Raw genomic sequence first — 19,172 nt, 5'->3', positions numbered from 1 at the left:
AGAAGGGGCCTATGTTCTCCCTACTCTGTTTTTTATTTGCTATGTACCTGTAGAATCCCTTCCTGTTATCCTTAACATCCCTAGCCAAGTTTAATTCTAACAGGGCCTTAGCTTTCCTGTCCTGGTCCCTAGCTTCCCACACAACATCCCTGTACTCTTCCCAGGCCGCCTGTCCTTGCTTCCACTTATTATAAGCCTCTTTTTTGATTTGAATTTTCCTAAGCAGCTCCTTATCCATCCAAGGAGGTCTCCTGGCCCTCCTGCTGCACTTCCTTCTGGTTGGGATGCAACACTCCTGAGCTTGTAGCAGGTGATCCTTGAATATCAACCAACAGTCTTGGGCACCCCTGCCCTCTAGGGCTATATCCCATGGAACCTTCTGAAGCAGGTTCCTGAAGAGGCCAAATTCTGCTCTGTTTAAGTCCAGGGCAGTGAGCTTGCTGCACGCTCTTCTCACTGTCCTGAGGATCTCAAATTTGACTATCTCATGATCACTGCATCCAAGGCTGCCCTGGAGCATCACATTTCCAATGAGCCCAGGCCTCTGCTTTTCTTTGCTGCATGATGGTCCAAATGGTTGTGCAGGCAGAGCATGGGGATGAGGACAGAGCAGATAACCTATTTAATCCAGTGCTGCTGCCTGAAGGTCATCAGGTGGAAGCAATAAGTGGACCCACATGCTCCCAATGTATGCACCACATTTCTAATTTAGCAGAGCTTCTCTTTAGGCTGGGAAAATGACTTAATAACTGTGGGAGGAGAAGTCCAGCCCCTTGTTTAGAGGCATGTGTTCAGCTGCATGCTGGAAACCCTGGGTGGTCTGAAGCCTTGTGTGTGTTCTGCAGCTTGGGGCTGCTGTTGTGAGAGCTGGAGAGTGGGTTGAGGGGAAGAAATGTTTGGAGTAGAGGTGGTCTTCCCTTCTTTTGGGCTCTAAGGGGAGGTCTCTTGTGGGAAGAAGGTTTTGGGAGCTAGACTTTTTGCAAGAAAATTGTCAGACAGGCACTTCCTAACTTGTGTAATTGACAGTGTAACAAAAGCTGCTGGAGATTGTTGGGGATGTAACTGAATCCTTCACACCGATTCTTATGCAAATTCAAACATGTGCTCCTGGTTTCTAATGGGACACCTACAAATACAACTGGCTTCATTCAGAAGTCTGTACGTGCACTGGATCTGTAATTGCCAGTGACTTTATAGCAAGATCATAACTTGCAGAGCTGCATCTGTAACATCTGTTAACAGTTCCTCAGTGCTGCTGTTACCTGTACACATGAAGTTTAGATTAGATTGTAGAATCTGTAGATGACTTGTGGAGATTCTGGCACATGGCTTGGTGTGTTTGGTGCTGAAACTGTCCATTGCCATACTGATGTGATTCAGTAGCGAAATGAGCTTGAACACTCATGTGCTGTTGTCTTTGCTGATGCATTATGGCTCATTAAAGGTAAATTAAATGGTCTTGATTTTGCCAGAAAATAATTTGGTGCATGTAACACTGAGTGCAAATCTTAAGTTTCTATCCAGTAAATCTACAACTGTGAGTTGATGTGCACATTTCATAAGTATTATTTTGGGCTCCTGAGGGACATTGGTGTCTGCAACCTCTTTGCATAGCTTCAAACTTAGCCTTGGGTTTCTTTTTTCATAAACGTGCCACAAGGTAATGGAGTAGTTGGTCAAAACCATGTGGGCTTAATTTCTTTAAAATATAAACAGCCTAGAAATGTTTATGTACAAAATATCCAGGCAGTAACTGTAAGCATTTCCATGTTTCTACAAAAAATTAAGATAATTATATAATAAGCTAAGATTCATATGGCTTAACTTGTCTGCCATCTGGCATTAGTTAAATTGGTGTTTTCATCTGCGTGACCTCTTGGAAAGGGGAGAGACTACGAAAATAGAAAACGTGGCTGAAAAAGACCTTCCTAGGTCATCTGCTAGCCTATGTAAAGGCTGGAGCAGCCCCACTGAGCTGCCCCTGACCACTGCTTTGGGGAGTGACTATTCCCTCTCTGCCGTGGTCCATGTTACTGGATAGGTATTGGAGGAGTTTTAGAGCTGTTGGTTTTAGCTGACCGACGAATCGCTTATCCTTTGTGCAGCCCTTCCCCAGTGTTTAAATTTATGTTCACACTAAACAGATTACCTACAGCAGGAAGAGCTTCCTTCTTAAAAGAAAGCTATTGTTAAAGCATCACTTACAAATCTCTAGTGCTTCTAATCCTGGTCTCCCATGGCCCTTTCCACCCTTCCACCTGCCTGCTGCAGGGTCTGCTCTGAGTTTCTTAGAGTTGTTCTACAGCCTTCCTCCATGGTCTCTCCCTCTCAGATGGGCAGTTTTCAGTGTCAAAAGGATCCTTCCAAAATGTCCTCTTTCATGAAAATATACCTGCATGCTTTCTAACTAGTAGAAACATGATATTCTGCTTTCCTGATCGTTGCACCTGCTGCCTTAAAATGAAGGATTTGCAAGGAAAGCTGAGAACTGCCAGAACTGGATCATATATATTTCATGTTGCTAGTCACTTGCTAGGGGCTGAACTCCCTTTTATTAGCTCTTCTACTTTCTCCCTATGCTGCACTCGAGTGTGTCAGAATTTAAGGTGCTCTGATTTCTCTTTCAGGCTGGTGGGATCTGTATCTTCTTTCTGCCAGCGTTCCTCTTTATTTTGCTTAATAGAGTTGAAGACCATTAATGTAGACTTTGTTCTTGCTTTACAAATAGCCTTTGAGTGTCTCCAGGTACTTGGATAAGCTTTGTCTGCTCATGTTCAGTCCCAGTGAGGATCTGAGACAGCTGCTTGCAGATACCGAAGGAGGTTAGAAGATTTGTTTTTTCCTTACAACATGTAGCCTTCAGTGGCTCACATGTAAAGCTGCTCACGGAGACAAAACTCTGTGGTTCTTCACCCTTGGTCCATGGTGATGTGCTTGAGGATCAGCAGGCTGGCCAGTGCTCAGTTCAAGCAAGTGGGTAGAGACTTTTTCCAGGGAGAAGGGATTTCAGAGGTGGATTTCTTCAGTTCAGCCTTAAGTCAGCATGTTCCTGTTTTTCTGACATGTGAATGGCAGGTCCTGCTGAGTGTCCTTACAAAAAACGTTTATAATAAGCTTTTACTGTTCATTCAATTGTTTCCTTGTTCCAGGATCATGACCTAAATGTACATGCAGCCTGCCAGTGCTGAGCAGTGCTGTTTATATTCCTGCTGCACCTGCGTTCAAGGCCAGCTTTCTAGTGCTGATCTCTTGAGTGCAGGGTGCTCAGCTTTTCTTGATGTCCTGCACAGATGGTGATGGTGCTGTGTTTGAAGATGCAGCTGCCTTGTCTGGGTTCGGACCCTCAGGTTTGCTATGCAGTACTGCTTTCCTGCAGGTCTGAACAGCCTCAGCCTGGTTCCTGGTGTTCCTGCCTTTGTACAGCACTTGCATTCAGGAGGATCTCTGTATGAAAAGCCCTGTTGCACCCAGGTGTGCTTGTGTACAGGCTCTGGGCCAGACATGGGTTGTGAGTAGGTTTAGCTCGACCTCACCAGTATCCCAGCCGTGTGCTGCCTTCGCTTTCTTGAGATATTTACTTCCCCACTGACTTCTCTCAGCGTTGCCACAGGCCACTGTTGTGGTTTTGAGCTGTGAAAGCAGTGCGTAGCGCTTGGCTTCCCAGCTGACTTGGAGTCAGTGCACGCTTCCTTGCAGAATGGTTCACTGCAGAACTATCTGGTGAATATTGGTAAATTCACCCAGTTTTTCACAAGGCTTCTGGGGAGGTGAGGAAAAGGTGCTTTGTATATTGTGTACTTTTTGAGTGCTGTGTAACTGACTGTGGTAGTAAAGCAAATAATAGCATAGGAACCCTGCTTTGCTTAGCTTTGGCTAGCAGTGTGCTGGATACTTGCGTGTGTTTGTGTAAGGCTGCCACCATGGTGAGCTCTCAAATGTAGCTCTTGATTTAGGACAGCTGAAAGATGGTTTCACTCTGCTTTTCTTTACTTCCACAAGGGTTTTGTATTTCTCCCTGGTGGTGGTCAGATTTGCTGATGGTTCATATTTTAGCTGGGAAGAATGCCCCTTGTTGGGATTCTGGTATGTATGTATACAATCAAAAATGTTGAGTGGGCTGGGAATAGCTTCCAGCAAAGCTGTATCAGTTTCTTGGAGCTCTTTTGTTCAGTAAAAAAATTCCTTTCTTTTCTCTCCCCCTTCCCATCCCCCTGACAGCCCACCTCTTTTCTATAAGGACATGGTGAGGTATAATTCACAATGGTGTGACTGAAGTGAAATATGCACAGCTGCAAATGCATTTTTAAATGATACTTCATTGTTAAGGCATCTCTCTGAACAGGTTTGCAGTTTCAGTAGCCATGAGAATGTGTTAACAAAGAGGTTTTTGTTGAAAACATTTGACTTTCATTTTTATCAAGCTCTGAGAATGTTTTGACCACTCACTACTTTTGAGTGCAGATAGGAAAGATGTGGAGCAGGATAGAGTCATGGTGAGGAAATACATACGTGTCCCTCGGAAAAGGAGTTTTCCTTTGCTCTCCCTGCATGGTATTGTAGAAATCATGAGAGAGCTAGAGTACAATAAAGTACCCATTAGACTAAAGTTTTATTGATTGAATAATCAATAAAATATTAAGTTTGAAGCGTCAGGAATATCCAGTCTTGCATGCTGCATCCCTCCTCTACCTTCCCACTGAATGGAGAAATTTTGTAACTCTCTTTCCTCTTTGGATCCATCAGGCTCGATGCTTTTGTGATCTCTTGCTTTTATGGTGCCTAATAAAGCCCAGCAGCTGGAAGCTGCAGACATGTAGTGTTCTGATGCAGTAACTATGGCCCAGTGCTGCCAGCATTTGTTATGGGGCTGACTGAATCATAGACATACGAAGAGCCAACACCTGTTTATAGGTAAGTTGAAATAGATTTATTAACTTCCAGGGCATCACAGAAGGCTTGTACCAGTTTAAAGACAGAATTTGGTGTAGCTTAGGGTGGAGAATTCAACAGTTCATGTTGCCTCCCACAGTTCCTGTCTCTTGAACAGTGAGTCCAGGCTCCTTTTCTAGCTTTTATTTCTCTGTTTTCTGTCCTCTGTCAGCAGACTGCTGCTGCTTCTGCTGACAGTCTTTTGGGCTATCTTGGTTCCAAAATTATCTCCAGATCTTCCAAGCTATTACATGAGTAACACTGGGCTTTTCTCCTGTGAGTGAATTCACACTCTCCACCAGCTCTCCAGGAAGACCTGCTCTGAGTAGAAGCTAATCTGTGTTTGAGATGGTACACCTGCAAACAGAAGACCCTGTTGAGTATCAGTCATGGGGGCCATCTGTCTCTCTGGAGTATTCTTGCTGATTCAGGTGTGAAAGCAGAGAAATGGCTTAGTAATCTGTAGTTACGTGAACATTTATACGTGATCACAATTCTCATATGTGACATGAAAATCTCTTAGTGAAACAGTTGCAGCCTGCACTCTCCTTGGCTCCAGTGTTTCCCTTCAGCGTGTTTCAAGGTGCTTGCTGTAAGCTGATGAGCTGACACAGTATAGCAAAGGAAATGAAGGCTCAAAATAAACACCTGGAGAGTGGTAGCAAATCTACACTGGCTCTCTGGAGAGCTTGGGCTCACCAAGCTTGTGGGAGTCTCAAGACCACTTTTCTTATTCTCGCTGTAGGGAAATGTGATTTCTTCAGAGGCACAGATTTGGCTGTCTTACTTATCATACTAAACCATGGCCTGGGAGACTTCTTGCAAACTGCATGCAGAGTCTTGAAATGGGAGGCATTATTCTACTGTTTGTAAGATGTGAAAAGGTAGGGATGGCCCCTCTCATCATGGCTACAGTGTAAGTACTCAGGCTCCAAAGGAAAACAGCATAAGCGATGGTGGATTTGTATTGCCCTGTAACAGGTGGGCAGAGAGAAAGGGGTATAATGTAATGAATTTCTTGCATCATTGTTTTAAATCTCAGCTGAATCTGGCAGATATGGAACATTTAACAGCTTTAGATAATGTGGGTTTTAGCAGATCATTTGCGTGTTAGTGTATTTGAGGCTACAATATAAACATATAATGTACATAAACACATTTCATGTATAACTAGCCCCAGTACAAAATTTAATGGAGCTGGTATTAGTTGTAGTCATGTGATGAAAATGAGATGTTGAATATGGTCCTCTGAGTGAGGAGGCATAAAATTAAGGATAAATTCCATCCTGAGGGTTGAAAAAACATTGGGGTACCTGTCTCTATCTCATCCCCACTGTGATCATTTCTGTTACAGAAACAGTTGAGGCTCTTTGATAATCTGAGTACATGCATCTGTTTTTGGGATGTTCTTTGTTTCATCCATAAACAGGAGCACCAACCACAGAATGATGCTGATACCTATTCCTTGCTCTTAGCATCGCTGTCTTGTTAGTGTTATCTGATAGTATCAGGCAAGGGTATTAGAAGAGAATGTTTTCAGGGAGCCAAGACTGGTCTGGCTATAGAGTTTGGTCTTTATGAGTGTTCCAATAGTGTGGTCCTATTTACAAATGGAGTAACTATCTAAATGCTGGATAGGCTTTTTGGTATTCCCTCTCAGCAGTGAACCTTAGTACCCTGCTGAGGAAGAGCTAACTCATACCCAGTCTCTGCTTGTTCACAGTATCACAGTATCACAGTATGCTAGAGATTGGAAGGGACCTCGAAAGATCATCTAGTCCAATCCCCCTGCCGGAGCAGGAACACCTAGATAATGTTACACAGGAATGTGTCCAGGCGGGTTTTGAATGTCTCCAGGGAAGGAGACTCCACAACCTCCCTGGGCAGCCTGTTCCAGTGTTCCATCACCCTCACTGAGAAGAAGTTTCTTCTCATGCCTCATGAGAAGTTTCTTTCATGCCTCATTTACCTCCATCTGCTTATTTTGTATAGTGCCTGCAGTTTATCTTGATAAATCTGGGTTCAGTGGGAACTCATAGGCCTGATTAAGGTTTTGGGGACTGAATGGATTATGATTGCTATAAATCACTTTTTGGTTTATTGCTTATATTCAGCATTAAAAATCTTATGGGGGGGATCTGGAACAAGTTCTGAGTGGTGAAGACCAGCATCTTGTGTTTTGCTAGTTTACACAGGTCACTGTGATATAATAGTAAATATTCTTGGCAAATTGAACTAACAAATTGAGGAATTTGTTTTGCTTTGCCGCTTCCTTATTGCTTTCAGGAATGAAATATTATCAGCAGTGATGTTAATGAAATGTATTATTCAAATAATATTGAATCTCTGTTTTCCAGCTCAACTTTTGACAGCTCTTGAAGAGGTTTAGAGTATTAAGGAAATGCAGTTGTTCCTCCAGAGCAAATCACTGTGTTCTGACTTCCAGTGCAAGTGTTCAGCACTGGTGGTTCTTCTGAGCTCCTTTAGTAAAAAATGTGGTTCCTTTTATCCCAGTAAACTTAAAGATGATGTAAGCTTTCAGAAAAGAGGGTAAGCAAAGTCTGAGTTGCCAGGTTTTCTCCCTTTTCCATGAGAAATGCAGTGAAATCTTGGTCACAAGGGTTTTTACAGAAAAGAAAACAAATAGAAAACTTTGTGGTGAGTTATTTCCAAACAAGTGCTCTCTTTTCAAGTAGCAGCTCTTTAAACTAGAGCATACAGAGTATATTTAGATGTGAAGAGAGAGACTGTCGGGTAGGATGCATTTTTAAAGTGTTACTGAGAGACATTTTGAGATCACCTGGAGACTGGGACTTTCCCTAAGGGAAGCTACTCTTACTGAGAGGGGATCAGCAGTCTTATGCAGCCCTGTTGCAAAGTCTGGAAATGCATCTCCTGGCTATTCCCCAGGCCCTGAGGACAGCCTGGTGGTGCAGGTTCCTTGCTGTTCAGGCACCTCCTCAGAGTGGGGGTAGATGTTTCATGCAGTCCTTGTCAATGCAAAATCTGCTGCTGCTTCACAGTAAAGTAACCTCCACGAGTCAGCCTCGAAGATAAGAGATCCCAGTTTCTGTTCATTAGTGCACTCCTGATGGATTCTGTAGTTTTCAAGGCCTTTGATGGGTGGCTTGTGTTAGGCTTGACAGCAGGCACTGCATTCTCTGTAAGCCTTTTCAGTCCAGTTTGGCTGGTTTTGGAGGTTGAAATATTGCTTCTGGCTAGTGCTGAAGTTCTGTCCCTTGCAGTAGTGGTGGTAGTTTCTCTGCAGTCCTCTCATGCTTTCATCAACCTGGGTAATGTGATTAACGAGTTGTTTTTTAGAATCTCACTAGTCCCTTATTCGTGTTCTTTCATGATTTGTTTCTTTCTCTGTGCTCTTAGGAACACTCCAGCAGACAGCGTGCAAATAAGCAAGCTCTGCCCAGAATATTTGATGGGAGAAATGCAAGGGCTAGGTGTTGCAGCACAATGGAGCTTTAGCCAAAGACATAAAGAGGCATTTACTTGCAAGGAGTGCTGAGTGCGTTTGCATTTTCAGGCCTTTTTTGACTACTGTTAATACTGCAAAGTTCCTCCCAGTTTGCCCCTTCCTTTCTGGGGAGATGCATCTGCAAGGGATAGTATGTTCCAGCTGGTTTACCCTCGATGTTTTGTTCCAGTTTGAGGGGTGTTAAGCCAGTGTTTCCAACATGTTTAATGCTGAATAGAGTTCCCCAGATGTAGTGGCAGGATCTGAAGTTCTTTGTGAATTATATTTAGCACTGATGGAGGCTGCTTTGTCAGCTGTGTGTTGTTGCCTTGTAAAAACTGGCACCATTCAAATCTAAATAAATGCTTCTGGGAAAGAAGAACCTTCCTTTTATAACTGTTTTAATGTGCTTGATTTGGAAACATCCTTTGAGCTGTGGCCAGAGAGCAAACCGTTTGTCACTGTTGCAGTTCTCTGTTGGAAGTACCTGTGCAGAGATGAGCTGGTGCTGTGGGGGGCTCAGAGGAGCTCAGTGCTGTGTGCCAAACAGCTGAGGTGCTGCAAGCATTACGCAGGGTGTGTGATACAGATGCCGAAATCGCTCTTTATGGAGCTGATGGTTCTCCTAACCTCTCTTCTGACTTACTGTTGAGTACATAGAGGTTTGGACTTGCAACTTTTCCTTTGCTGCTCCTTCCCTGTAGCTGAGATTGCTAGTGTTGTATTTTTGGATCCTCTGCATGCTGGAAATGTACTTTGAGGTGATAAATAGTTCTGTGTTTGACGCATGATGAGAATTGTGCAAAAAACCCAATGTTTCTAACTTATGTAATGAATTCTGATATTTCTTTGACTGTCATCCCATTCACCTCTGCAGTCAGGGGAAGAGGGAGCTGGCATTGAACATGGGGCAGTTAAAGGAAGAGCATAGACCGTTGGCTCTGTGAGATTTTGGGGTACGTATACCAGTCTGGAAAGAGGCTAGAATGGCAGGGTTTGACTGACTTGCAGCGGTGAGAACGGCACTGGGATCTATGAAGTGTTCTTCTAGTCTGAAAAGCAAGTCTGCCAGCAAGATGCTTTGTATATTTGATTGCTGTGCTGGCTAATACCAAATGTATCACTAAAGTTCACAAATGCTTTTTGCTGCTGCTGACTGCTCTGCCTTTACTCTTACGGGACATGCTGAATTCTCAGTAAAAAAGCAAGCAGCCATATGGGGGTCTAAAGTATGCTTGTATGGTTCTCCCATCTTGTTTATTTCGGCCATATTGCAAACTTCATGAACAAAACCCTGTTCATCTGGCACTCGCTGCGGCTGGTTTAAATCAATGTTACAGAATGGCAGATTGTTATGAATGCAGGAACACCTGCCCTGTCTTTGCTGCCTTGAGTCTAAATGGGTCAGCAAGGGAAAAGCAAACTTAAAAACAATCACACAAGCCCACCCCCAAAATTCCTTTCAAAAGAACTCATCTACAACAGTTCTCAAAGTCTCTTTATTCAGAGTGGTGTCAGGTGGTTGTCTTTCAGACAACCACCAAGTCTTAAGAATTACATGCCATCAGGATCTTGGCTTTGACTAGGAGGACCACGTGTCTGACTTGGTTGTGAACTGGGAAGTGTTTGGAGATGGCTGAGTGAGAAGCAATTTAATGCAACTCATGGTGTAAGCCTATATGGTGTCTGGAGTGGCAGGCTGTTGAGCTTGCCGCTGCATCAGAAGGTGTCGTGGAAGCTGTTCAAAGTGTAGAGGAAAAGGCAGAGATGGCAAATTGTTCACGTCCTGAAAGCAAGCTCAGATTTAGGTACACCAAGGAGCCGTCTGTTTGTCCTTTACTGCTTTCTTAGCTGGAGGCTTCCTAGTCCTGATTTCTTATGATGAGGATATCACAGTGACGGGTAACCTGAGCAGAGCTGAGGTCTTCTTTACAAGCTCTTCTGACATGAGCCTGAAGTTGAGGCTGCTGTTGGCATAGGGTTTTTTTCCCTCTTCTAGGTGGGTGCCTTTGACTGATTTACAGACACAGGGGAAGCTCAGGATAGATTAGAGGCTGAGTCCAGGCCTCTAATGATTGGCGGGCCTTAGGGCCAATATGTGCTGCACAGCAGCTAGCGTTCTGAAAGCAGTGAGTGCAGGAGTGCTTGGAGACCTGTGCCTTCCTACTATCAAAAAGAAAATACTAAACACCAACCCAGACTGGCCAGGTCAGGACCTCCCTCTGAACCTGCCAGCACCAAGATGCACACTGACTTCTCACTGCCAAGCGCATACACACTTGGGATGGGGCAGGGCAGCTGCTAGGGAAGTAGTTGTTCAGAGAATATCGTTCTTCACAAAGTGAAGGAGGATTTGCCATGAGTCCGCTCTGAAGGGGAGTGAGGAGGAGCAAGCGGGCTGTTGGAGGAGCTGGTTTCATTTGTTGCATGGTCACAGAGGAGCTGATCACATGTAGGCTGTGACATCCCTAGTTGCTGTGGAGATATTACTGCTCCCAACCTGGTGCTGCTGCTGGTGTTTAGGGATGCTGTGCCTCAGGGTTTGTGTATATGCTTCTTTGCCAATCTGAAAGGCATTTGGTGGGAGCTGCTCTCCATGCTGGCTGTCTCATATAAGTTTAGTGGGTTGTGCCTTTATTTTGTTGCTGGCTAGCTGAGAAATGAAGCTGTAGCTACAAAAATGGCTTGACCAGCCCACATCCTAAGGTTTCTCCTCTCTGACGTGTGCCTCTTTGACTGCTCTCATTAGGTGCTCAAACAGGAGACTGGAATTTCGGTGCCGTGTGGCTCTCTGAGTGAGGGAGGCTGTACTGCAGTGCAAGGGTGTTTCATGCCAGCTTGTTAGACCCTACCACTGGACTTTGATCAGATGGATGTGACTATGCCTGGTCTATCTCCATCCTTGGTTGTGGTGCCTCTGGTTAACTCCAGCTACTACTAAATTAATACAATAAATATCAGATGTGTTTGTGTCATCTGTAATGTAGAACTTCTAATGCTGATAGGAGCCTTAACCATGTCAAAGGAGCCTTAACCATCAATCGGCTTTTCATTATTTGCTGACTTTAGTCTTTAAAGCTAATAAACCACCTTCCTAATGCCTCAGAACTTTAAAAACATTGATCAAACCTAATCCACCAGTACCATAGGTTCTTTCATTGATGCTCTTTTTGGTATCAGGATGCAGTGCAGTCCTTGTGTTCTTGATGCTGGCTTTGAACGGGACAAGCCAAGAGAGGTGTACTTAACTAGACCTGTTCCTGTGCTTGGCTTTTCAGGCAGCATGGTGTGAAAACATAGGTGATTTTGCCTAGCTCCTTTGTACTCCATTGCCTATTTGAGAAACAGAACTGATCTGTTTCATGGTATGTTGGGTTTTGTTGGTGGTTGGTTGTTTTTTTTTGTGAGAAGCTAAATGTATAGCAATGTGTGCAGGAACTGAGATCCTGACTGAGGCCAACAGACCTGTGAAGAGAGCTGCTTTTGTTTTCACTGAAACAGCCCCTTAAGGGGACAGAAAGCTGCTGTTTCTTGGTAGCACAGTTCAGAGCATGTACCTGGAGGTGAGCAGTTGGTGACAGACGGGCTGATTTCCTACCAGTGTGACTTGGAATACATCGGGTCTCAGCCAGGTAGTCAGAGCATGATGTGACACAACTGCCAGCTTGCACAGAATTTTTACTTGACTACCTGAAGAGTATGTGGAGCTGTGAAGGTTTAGCTTTAACCCTTGTGAGTTTCACCAGCATTGCTGTGCCTCAGTAGTGCCCTTTCCTTTCTAGACTACTGAACTGCTATGAAATGAGAAGTGCCAATGGAATATGTAAACTCTTATGTTTTGTGAGCCAAAGTTATTTGGCTTGCAGGGATCCTGATCCTTTCCTGCCTTGGGTGAGTCCTCTAGAGCCAGCCAGCAATGCCTTGTCCCAGTGAAGGAAGACATCTCTTAGCATATTCCATGTTGGACTGGTGTATCTAAGCTCGGAAGTGCTTTAATCCTTGGTCGTATTAACTGCATGCTGTTCCTTAAATTGCAGATATGCCCATGCAGAATTCTAGGATCTTCTAAAAATTATGTAGGTCTGCAAAATTTTGAAATCCCCACTGCTTTTGCATGCTCAGTTTGGAGGAGGGGTATTTGTAATATATTTGAAGTGAGCAGGATGGTATTTCAGCTGTAAAAGGTTAGTGTCTGGCTCTGCATATGTGTCCTCGTGAGGTCCTGGATAGAGCCTGTTGTGTAAAATAACTTGCAATCCTCTTATGTGTCTGAACAAGGCCTGCTTGCTTCAGCATTTCTATGGGTCTTAGTCTGTAGAATCTTAGAAGCCTAATTCTCTGTATTAAACCTGGGAGGATTTTTATTTTGAGACCCTATAGAACAAGAAGAATTAAAACACTTGTTCTGCAATTGTTCCCTGGATTCTTAAAGCTTACACGAATGGATCTGTAGCCAGAATGGCTATCTGAAGGTTGCCATTTAACTTGTTGGTAAGTGTGAAGGAAGAAGAAGAAAGCAGAGATTAGTACAGGACTATTATGTTTCTTTGTGAGTCAGTATGTTTCTGGTATTGATAGAAATTGGGGTGCTTCACCTTTGCCTCCTCATTTAGTTTCTTCCTGCCTTGGAGTTTACCTGAGGATGGGACCATTTTGAGGGAATTAGCTTATAAGCTTTGGAAAGTGAAGAAGCACTCTTCCTGCAGATTCTATGGTTGCTACCCTTGTGGGGAGGCCCTGCTCTGATGGTTCAGAGACATTAGAGGACAGCTTTTCTCCCCGAGCTAACTCTCCTAGGCCAGCACAGAGGCTTGCCTTTATCATGTAAGTGCAGCAGAGTACATCATTGTGTTCTGTTCTTCCTGGGCATGTATGAAGTAGGCATAAGGAACTGCTTGCACAGTTGGTTAGTTGTGTGCTGCATGCATTCATACCTTACTTAAGCAGCTGTCTCTGAAAAATGCCTCTTCTGCACAGACACCCTGTAGCTATGTGCAGAATGGCTCTGTTTGTCTGGGCAAGCATGTATGCAGGCAGGTTTCTCCCTTCACTTCTTTAAGTGGCTCACGAATTATTTTGGGACTGACTTGGGTGTGAGGTGTCAGCTTAGAGCAAAACACTCAAAGTTGATGTTGAAAGCATTAGGGTAGGAGCCTGCTAGCTGTCCTGAAATGCTGCAGTAATTTGGGTGAGGGAAAACTGTCCAGTGACAAAATAGAAATCAGTTCCTTCCTTATAGCCATCAGCTGACTGATGTTTACAAACCTCAGAGGAGAGTGCTCCTGGCATGAAACATTTTCTCTAGGAACAATCTCTTCACAGCTTTTAACCTGGCCAAAAGGTGTCTGTGTAGTGAGGTGCAGAGTCTTCCTGCCCCAGCTCTTGTCTTGCACGTGGAGTCCCCTCTAGCTGTGGATGCATCTGTTATTATCTGTTGTTATTCTCAACTTCTGTGGGGCTTAATTAAAACACAGTTCTTTAATTTTTAATTTTTCGTTCCTGTTGATGTGACTGTCTCTGCGTGAGCAAGGTCTCAGTGCAATTACTGTGCTCCCTGTGGAGACAGAAACATTTAATTCGGTGAGCCAGACTCTTTCTTGGAGGGGGCTTATTTTCCTGATCTTCCTACTCAGAGGGATGCAAGAGCACAACATCCAATGAGTAAAGAGTGCAGCACTTTATTTGGTTGCTCTGGGCACGTTCTCTGGATCTTGGTTACGAAAATGCTTTCTTCTTTGCAGATAATTCTCTCTTTTGGCAGAGAGCTTGTGATGAAGCTATTCACCACAACTTGCATTAGCAGGGCGAGTTGAAACCATTGGGTCAAGTCGAGGTTTCCTCTTTAAAACTGTTCTTGCAGCAGTGATGTAGAAAGATGAAGAGTTTTATTCTTGTAGAATGCATTAAGCTGTCACATGATTTGTTAACCTGAGAACGGGGTCAGGCCAGTACCTTGTGCCTCCTCACCATAGGAAGGGGTATGAGTGAGTGGAGGGGACACAAGTTCTGCAGTAGGCACTGCCTGCTGCTGTGTGGGACCCAGCTGTGCCCCTAGCAGGGAGATCTACTATGAACCTTCAGAACGGGTAGAAATTGTGGCTCTCAGATTTCTGTTGCTCTTATTTAACACTGCTTCCTCTAATTTAGCACTTCTGCTGGCTTAAGTCCCTCCCTGTCTGCAGCCATGGGTCGCTGCTGAAACAAACATGCAAAGAAAGGGTTTGTCTGCACCTCCTGTATTGCAGTCCCAGGCTTCTTTTAGACTGCTTAAAATACTTCAGGCTCTTTCAGCTCCAGACTTGAGGCTTCCTCAATTCCCCTTCTGTATGTGTGTGCTAAGGTTATTTTCCCTGTGTTCATGGAGATCCTGCATATAAGCGTTAGATACTTCCAAATGCAGCCATGTTCTCTTTTCAGATCTTTCCAGATCCTCCTGTGTCTGTCCTGTTTTTCTTACCAATGTTTAATCTTAGCAGGCTCATGGATAGAAGTATTTTGTGAGACAAGGCCCCTTCCTGATCCCTGAGAATTGATGGAGCTACAGCAAAACCTAGGCAAGAGATAAATATATGGAAGGAAGTGCTGCTGTTATCAGAGGCAGGTATGGCAGACAAATCCTTGCTGTACCTGTGGGTTCAAGCAGTTCAGGATCCTTGTGCTGGTGGCAGGGGCACCATGGCTCTGGATGCAGTGACGCGCTTAGAAGATGCCTTTTAATGATTATTTGAGTAAGGTATGGCCCTGTTCTGCCACATATCCTGAAGGTTGCTTTGATTTGTAAGCTACAAACTTAGACTGAAGACCCAGAACAATAAGTGTGCTGAGGGTAAGAGTGATTTGGTGGGGTTTAAACTGATTTTTATTCCTTTTCCCCACCCCCACTGGAGAATATAAACATTCATTGTTGAGTGTGAAGTGCCTTTTAGTACCAGCAGCCGAGCAATGTGGAATAAAGAAAGCAGATGCGTTCCATGTCTTTCTTTAACTGCTTTTGTTTTTCTGATCACTGTAAAGAAGGCTTTTAATTTTTTTATTTTTTTATTTTTTTTCCCCAAGCAGCAAGTGCTCCACAGGGCTTGATCAAAGCTCATAAATGATGAATTGAAGGAATGCCTGGCAGAGAACAGAACGCCCTCCTTGTGCTCGGCTGTGTGTGCTGAGAAAACCATTGTTTCTTCCCGTACCTTTTTCATCCTCGAGCTCAGGGCTGGGGAGAAAAGGCCACTGTTGCTGGCCTGTCTGCCAAGACAATGCCAGTGTGTTGTCCTACCTCTGCTCTCAGCACCTGACCAGCCAAGCAGTGTGGGTTTTGGCAAGCCAAGCGCAATTGTCCTCCAGCTACAGTGTTACAAAGAAAACAAATGGCATCACAGCCTCTTTCCTCTAGATCCTGTGGCTGCTTCATGGCAGCAGCCACATGCATCTGTGCTTGCTGTTTTGTTCAGGATGCAGAGGGAAAAGCTGTCAGCCTCTTCTGCATTCCAGGTTGAGGGGATACAGCTTCACTTGATTTCTAGTTCACAGGGACATGTTTGCAGTTGAACGCACTGGCCCATGCTCTGTTGCTTCTGCAGGTGCCTGCTTCGCTCAGGGGAGGCTGTGGCTGTGGGTGAAAGCATGCTTGGCTTCCCAGACTGTCCTGCCTGCTTCTGCTGACCTTCCTCTGGCACCCAGCACCCCCAGGCTGTGCTCTGTAGCATGTTTCTCTCGATGACACCGTGCACAGCTGCTGGTGGTGTGACTGAGGGAACGGAGGCCCAGGCACACCCAGGTTTTCCAGCTTCCTTGTAGCATCTCTGGCTGCGTATCTCCTGATGCAAAACTCTGCAATGGAAAGAGCCTTTGGATCTCTTGGTTATTTGGGGGGTTGATAGCAAGAACCAGTGCTTTGCAAGTGAGCAGGGAGAGCAGATGGTATGGGCTGGAGTGGAGGAGAGGCTGGCAAGGGTAGGCTTGGGGAGTTGCTTGTATGAAGACTGTAAAAGCTGACCTGCTATTCCTGGTTAATAGCCCTGTGCGAGAGGGCAGAGTTTGGGCAGAGCCACTGATGTTTCTGGATGAGGCAGGCAGCATTTGCTTCAACATCTGTCGCTGCTCCTGTCAGGAAAAGCCTTTAGCTGTGTGTCTCCTGCAGTTTTTCATCCAGACTGATTGTGGCTACCTTCAGGCATTGCAACAAAGCAACATTTCAGCTTCCCTCTGTAATGGAGAGGGTGGTGGAGGTGCAAGTCACGCTTGCTGTGGTGACTTGTTGGGCTCCTGGCGCCAGTGTAGGTCCTGTAGTTTAAGTGTAAGCTTCAGTCAATTGCACTTGTGCTTCCGCTGCCTGGGCGTATACCAAAATCCACAGTTGGCTCCTCTTCCGATCTACTGCGGACCCCTTCATGAACAGCCCTGATGTTACACTTTATCTTGGAGAAAACTGCAGTGTGTTTCCAAGAAGCCACACTGAGGCATGCTAACATCCTATGGCAGAGGCCAAAGATGCCCATGCCATGGGATGGGGACCTGACACAAAGGCAGTGCTGGCTCCTGGCCAGCATGACAGATGATGTCTAGTCATTAGAGCCAAGCTGGCAACTTCCTCTGGCCTCTGCTTGCCTCAAGCTGAGCTGGTGTTGCTTCAGGATTATCTTTCCTTAAGTTTGTTTCTAGGCATGCCTTCTTAATTACACCAGCTGGTGGCAACTTCTGTGGGATTATGACAGTGACAGTACCGTAGTCCCATTGCCTCAGAGCCTTAACTCAGCTGCGCCTAGTCCAAACTTTATGCCCTCCCAAGCTCCCTGTGCTGGAAGGCAGAAGTGCAAACAGCTTTAACCAGAACAGTGTAGCATTGCCAGGGTAAAGAATGTGATTTACTTGCGTATGTGTGGCATGTGAACTTGAGGGCCAGAGGCCACTGCTTGGGTTCTTTCCCTCTTTCTTTTTCTTTTCTTTTTTTCCTTTCCCATTAGGCATGCCTGAGCCACTTGCTAGCACTTTTGTCTGGGGGTGAGGAGGAGAATGTGTGGGTTGACGAGACGAGATGGGAATGAGATCTTTTGAGAGCCAGGAGTCTGAAACTGAAAAAGCCAACAACCTAGGAAAGCTTTGTAGATAAGTTTAAAATCAGACTGACCCAGTGCTTTTATATTCCCAGAATTTAATTCCTCTGACCGTAAAGCTTTTGGTCTGACTCAGAGCAAGAGTTCCCAGCTGTGGCTGATCCAAGTCTCTGCTGTCACTGTGAGGTGCTCTTATGTGGCCATGGGTTGTATCAGAGAGGTGTACCTCCTGTCCACCTCCTTGTGTTTGTGAAAGGTTGGCGAAATTCATCCTGAAAAGCCAGGGACGGCCTCACATATTTCTGCTGTCTTTATGTCTCTATCAGTGTATGGCTTGTGTCCAGAGCCTGTTCACCCTCAAACTGGGATACTGCTGTGTGTAAAAGCTGTTCAGAGTTTTTCCTTTCTCAGGCATGATTGTAACTGTTTCTCTTCTGTTCCTGTTTGCAGGTTGTGCAGCTTGACATTAAAGAAACTGGTAGTCTTAAAGGAATTGGATAAGGAGCTTATTTCTGGGGTCATTGCTGTCAAAATGCAGGTAATTGCTGCTCAGTTCTAAGAATTAAATGTGTGTGGCTAAAAGTACTGGCAGATGCCTAAACTGAGCTTCACCTCCATGTGAGGGTCCATTGCAGCTGCAAGGCTTCTTCGCAAGTACATCAGGGCATTCTAGTTGTGTGGAGAGTCTCTTCTCATCCGTACTCCCGTATTCATACTGTATTTCGCTGTTGTAAGCAAAGAGTATTGTTCACTGAAGGCTCAGCATGAGCTTATCTGTTTGTAAAAATGCTCTTTACAGATCGTATGCTGTCACCTCTTCTTCATGAGCTGTCACTAAATTCCAAGCCTGGTTCTCTATTTAACATGCTTCAGCTCACTTTAGGGCTGGACATCTTGATAACTTGGTCCTGGTTTGAGGGTCCTGGAGTGTGGGCCTTTCTCTGCTGATGGGCAGCTCTGCTATTGAGTCCAAGTCATTTTGTAGCCAAGTGCTTGTCAGTGAACTTGTAGGGTGCCTGTACATTTTAATTTGTTTCTATAAAATGCAGCTGTCATCCTAGGTAAATAACCCACTTTACAGCATACATTTGTGCCATTTAATTAGGTGCCTACATGTAGGTCACATTGCCTAGAGGCAGGCTAGGAAGGAAGGAGACTCGGTTCTACAGTTGGTATCACAACATCAGTTCAGCTCACATGCCCCCAACACTGCACATGCTGAAGTACTTAATGAGTAAAAGCCTAGCAGACCTCTAAGTAGAAAAATACCATTAATCATACTGAAAAGCAGCTGCTTTTCAAATTTAAAAAAAAAGCAAAACAAAACCAAGAAGATCCCTGCAGAAAGCTGGTTGTGTCAAAGCACACAAAATCTAGCTTGGAAGGTGAAATCATGGTGGGTCTATAGTGCAAGAACATGCAGCTGAGGATTTAACTGGCATTTCTCATCTCCTTGAGCGGTCCAGCTGGGGTAAAAATGTGTCCCTCTGTTGGAGGGACTTTACACAGCCACAGCAGGGAGCAGAAAGGCAGGGAATTGTTTCACGCACCTGGATTCATGGGAATCCTAGAAGCAGCACAGCTGTGGGTTTCCAGGCTGTCAGATACTGCTTATCAGGGCTGAAATCTTTCCTTACGGTTGTACTCTAAGATGCTGGATGCGTCACTGTAAGGGCCTGAGGCTTGTCAGTGAATGATCTACATCCAGAACATGTCAGATTTGAGTT

At 44.8% G+C, this 19,172-nt stretch overlaps 2 protein-coding genes across 16 annotated transcripts in view; one reads left to right on the top strand and one right to left on the bottom strand.

The window, feature by feature from the left end:
* The window catches only part of REG4 (regenerating family member 4), a 126,680-nt gene extending 121,071 nt beyond the window's left edge, over positions 1-5,609 (bottom strand). Inside the window, exon 1 of the mRNA XM_061451829.1 lies at positions 5,603-5,609. The gene's annotated coding sequence lies outside the window, so the exon portion shown is untranslated. The remainder of the gene's footprint in view (positions 1-5,602) is intronic.
* PACS2 (phosphofurin acidic cluster sorting protein 2) overlaps positions 1-19,172 on the top strand; it is a 78,785-nt gene that overhangs the window by 12,268 nt on the left and 47,345 nt on the right. For 13 of the 15 annotated variants that reach the window (XM_061451825.1, XM_061451815.1, XM_061451814.1 and 10 more), the window contains exon 2: positions 17,896-17,983. The exons of the other annotated variants lie outside the window; for them this stretch is intronic. In XM_061451825.1, coding sequence (XP_061307809.1) covers positions 17,896-17,983 — 88 coding nt within the window. The remainder of the gene's footprint in view (positions 1-17,895; positions 17,984-19,172) is intronic. 15 annotated transcript variants of the gene reach the window in all.

Source organism: Pezoporus flaviventris, unplaced genomic scaffold (genome assembly GCF_033815535.1).
Source record: "Pezoporus flaviventris isolate CSIRO_AGI_PZ_B2104156 unplaced genomic scaffold, CSIRO_AGI_Pfla_v1 ptg000013l, whole genome shotgun sequence".
Classification (NCBI taxonomy): Eukaryota; Metazoa; Chordata; class Aves; order Psittaciformes; family Psittacidae; genus Pezoporus; species Pezoporus flaviventris.
The sequence above is the reverse complement of the archived record's forward strand: the minus strand, read 5'-3'. Positions and strand labels throughout refer to the sequence as shown.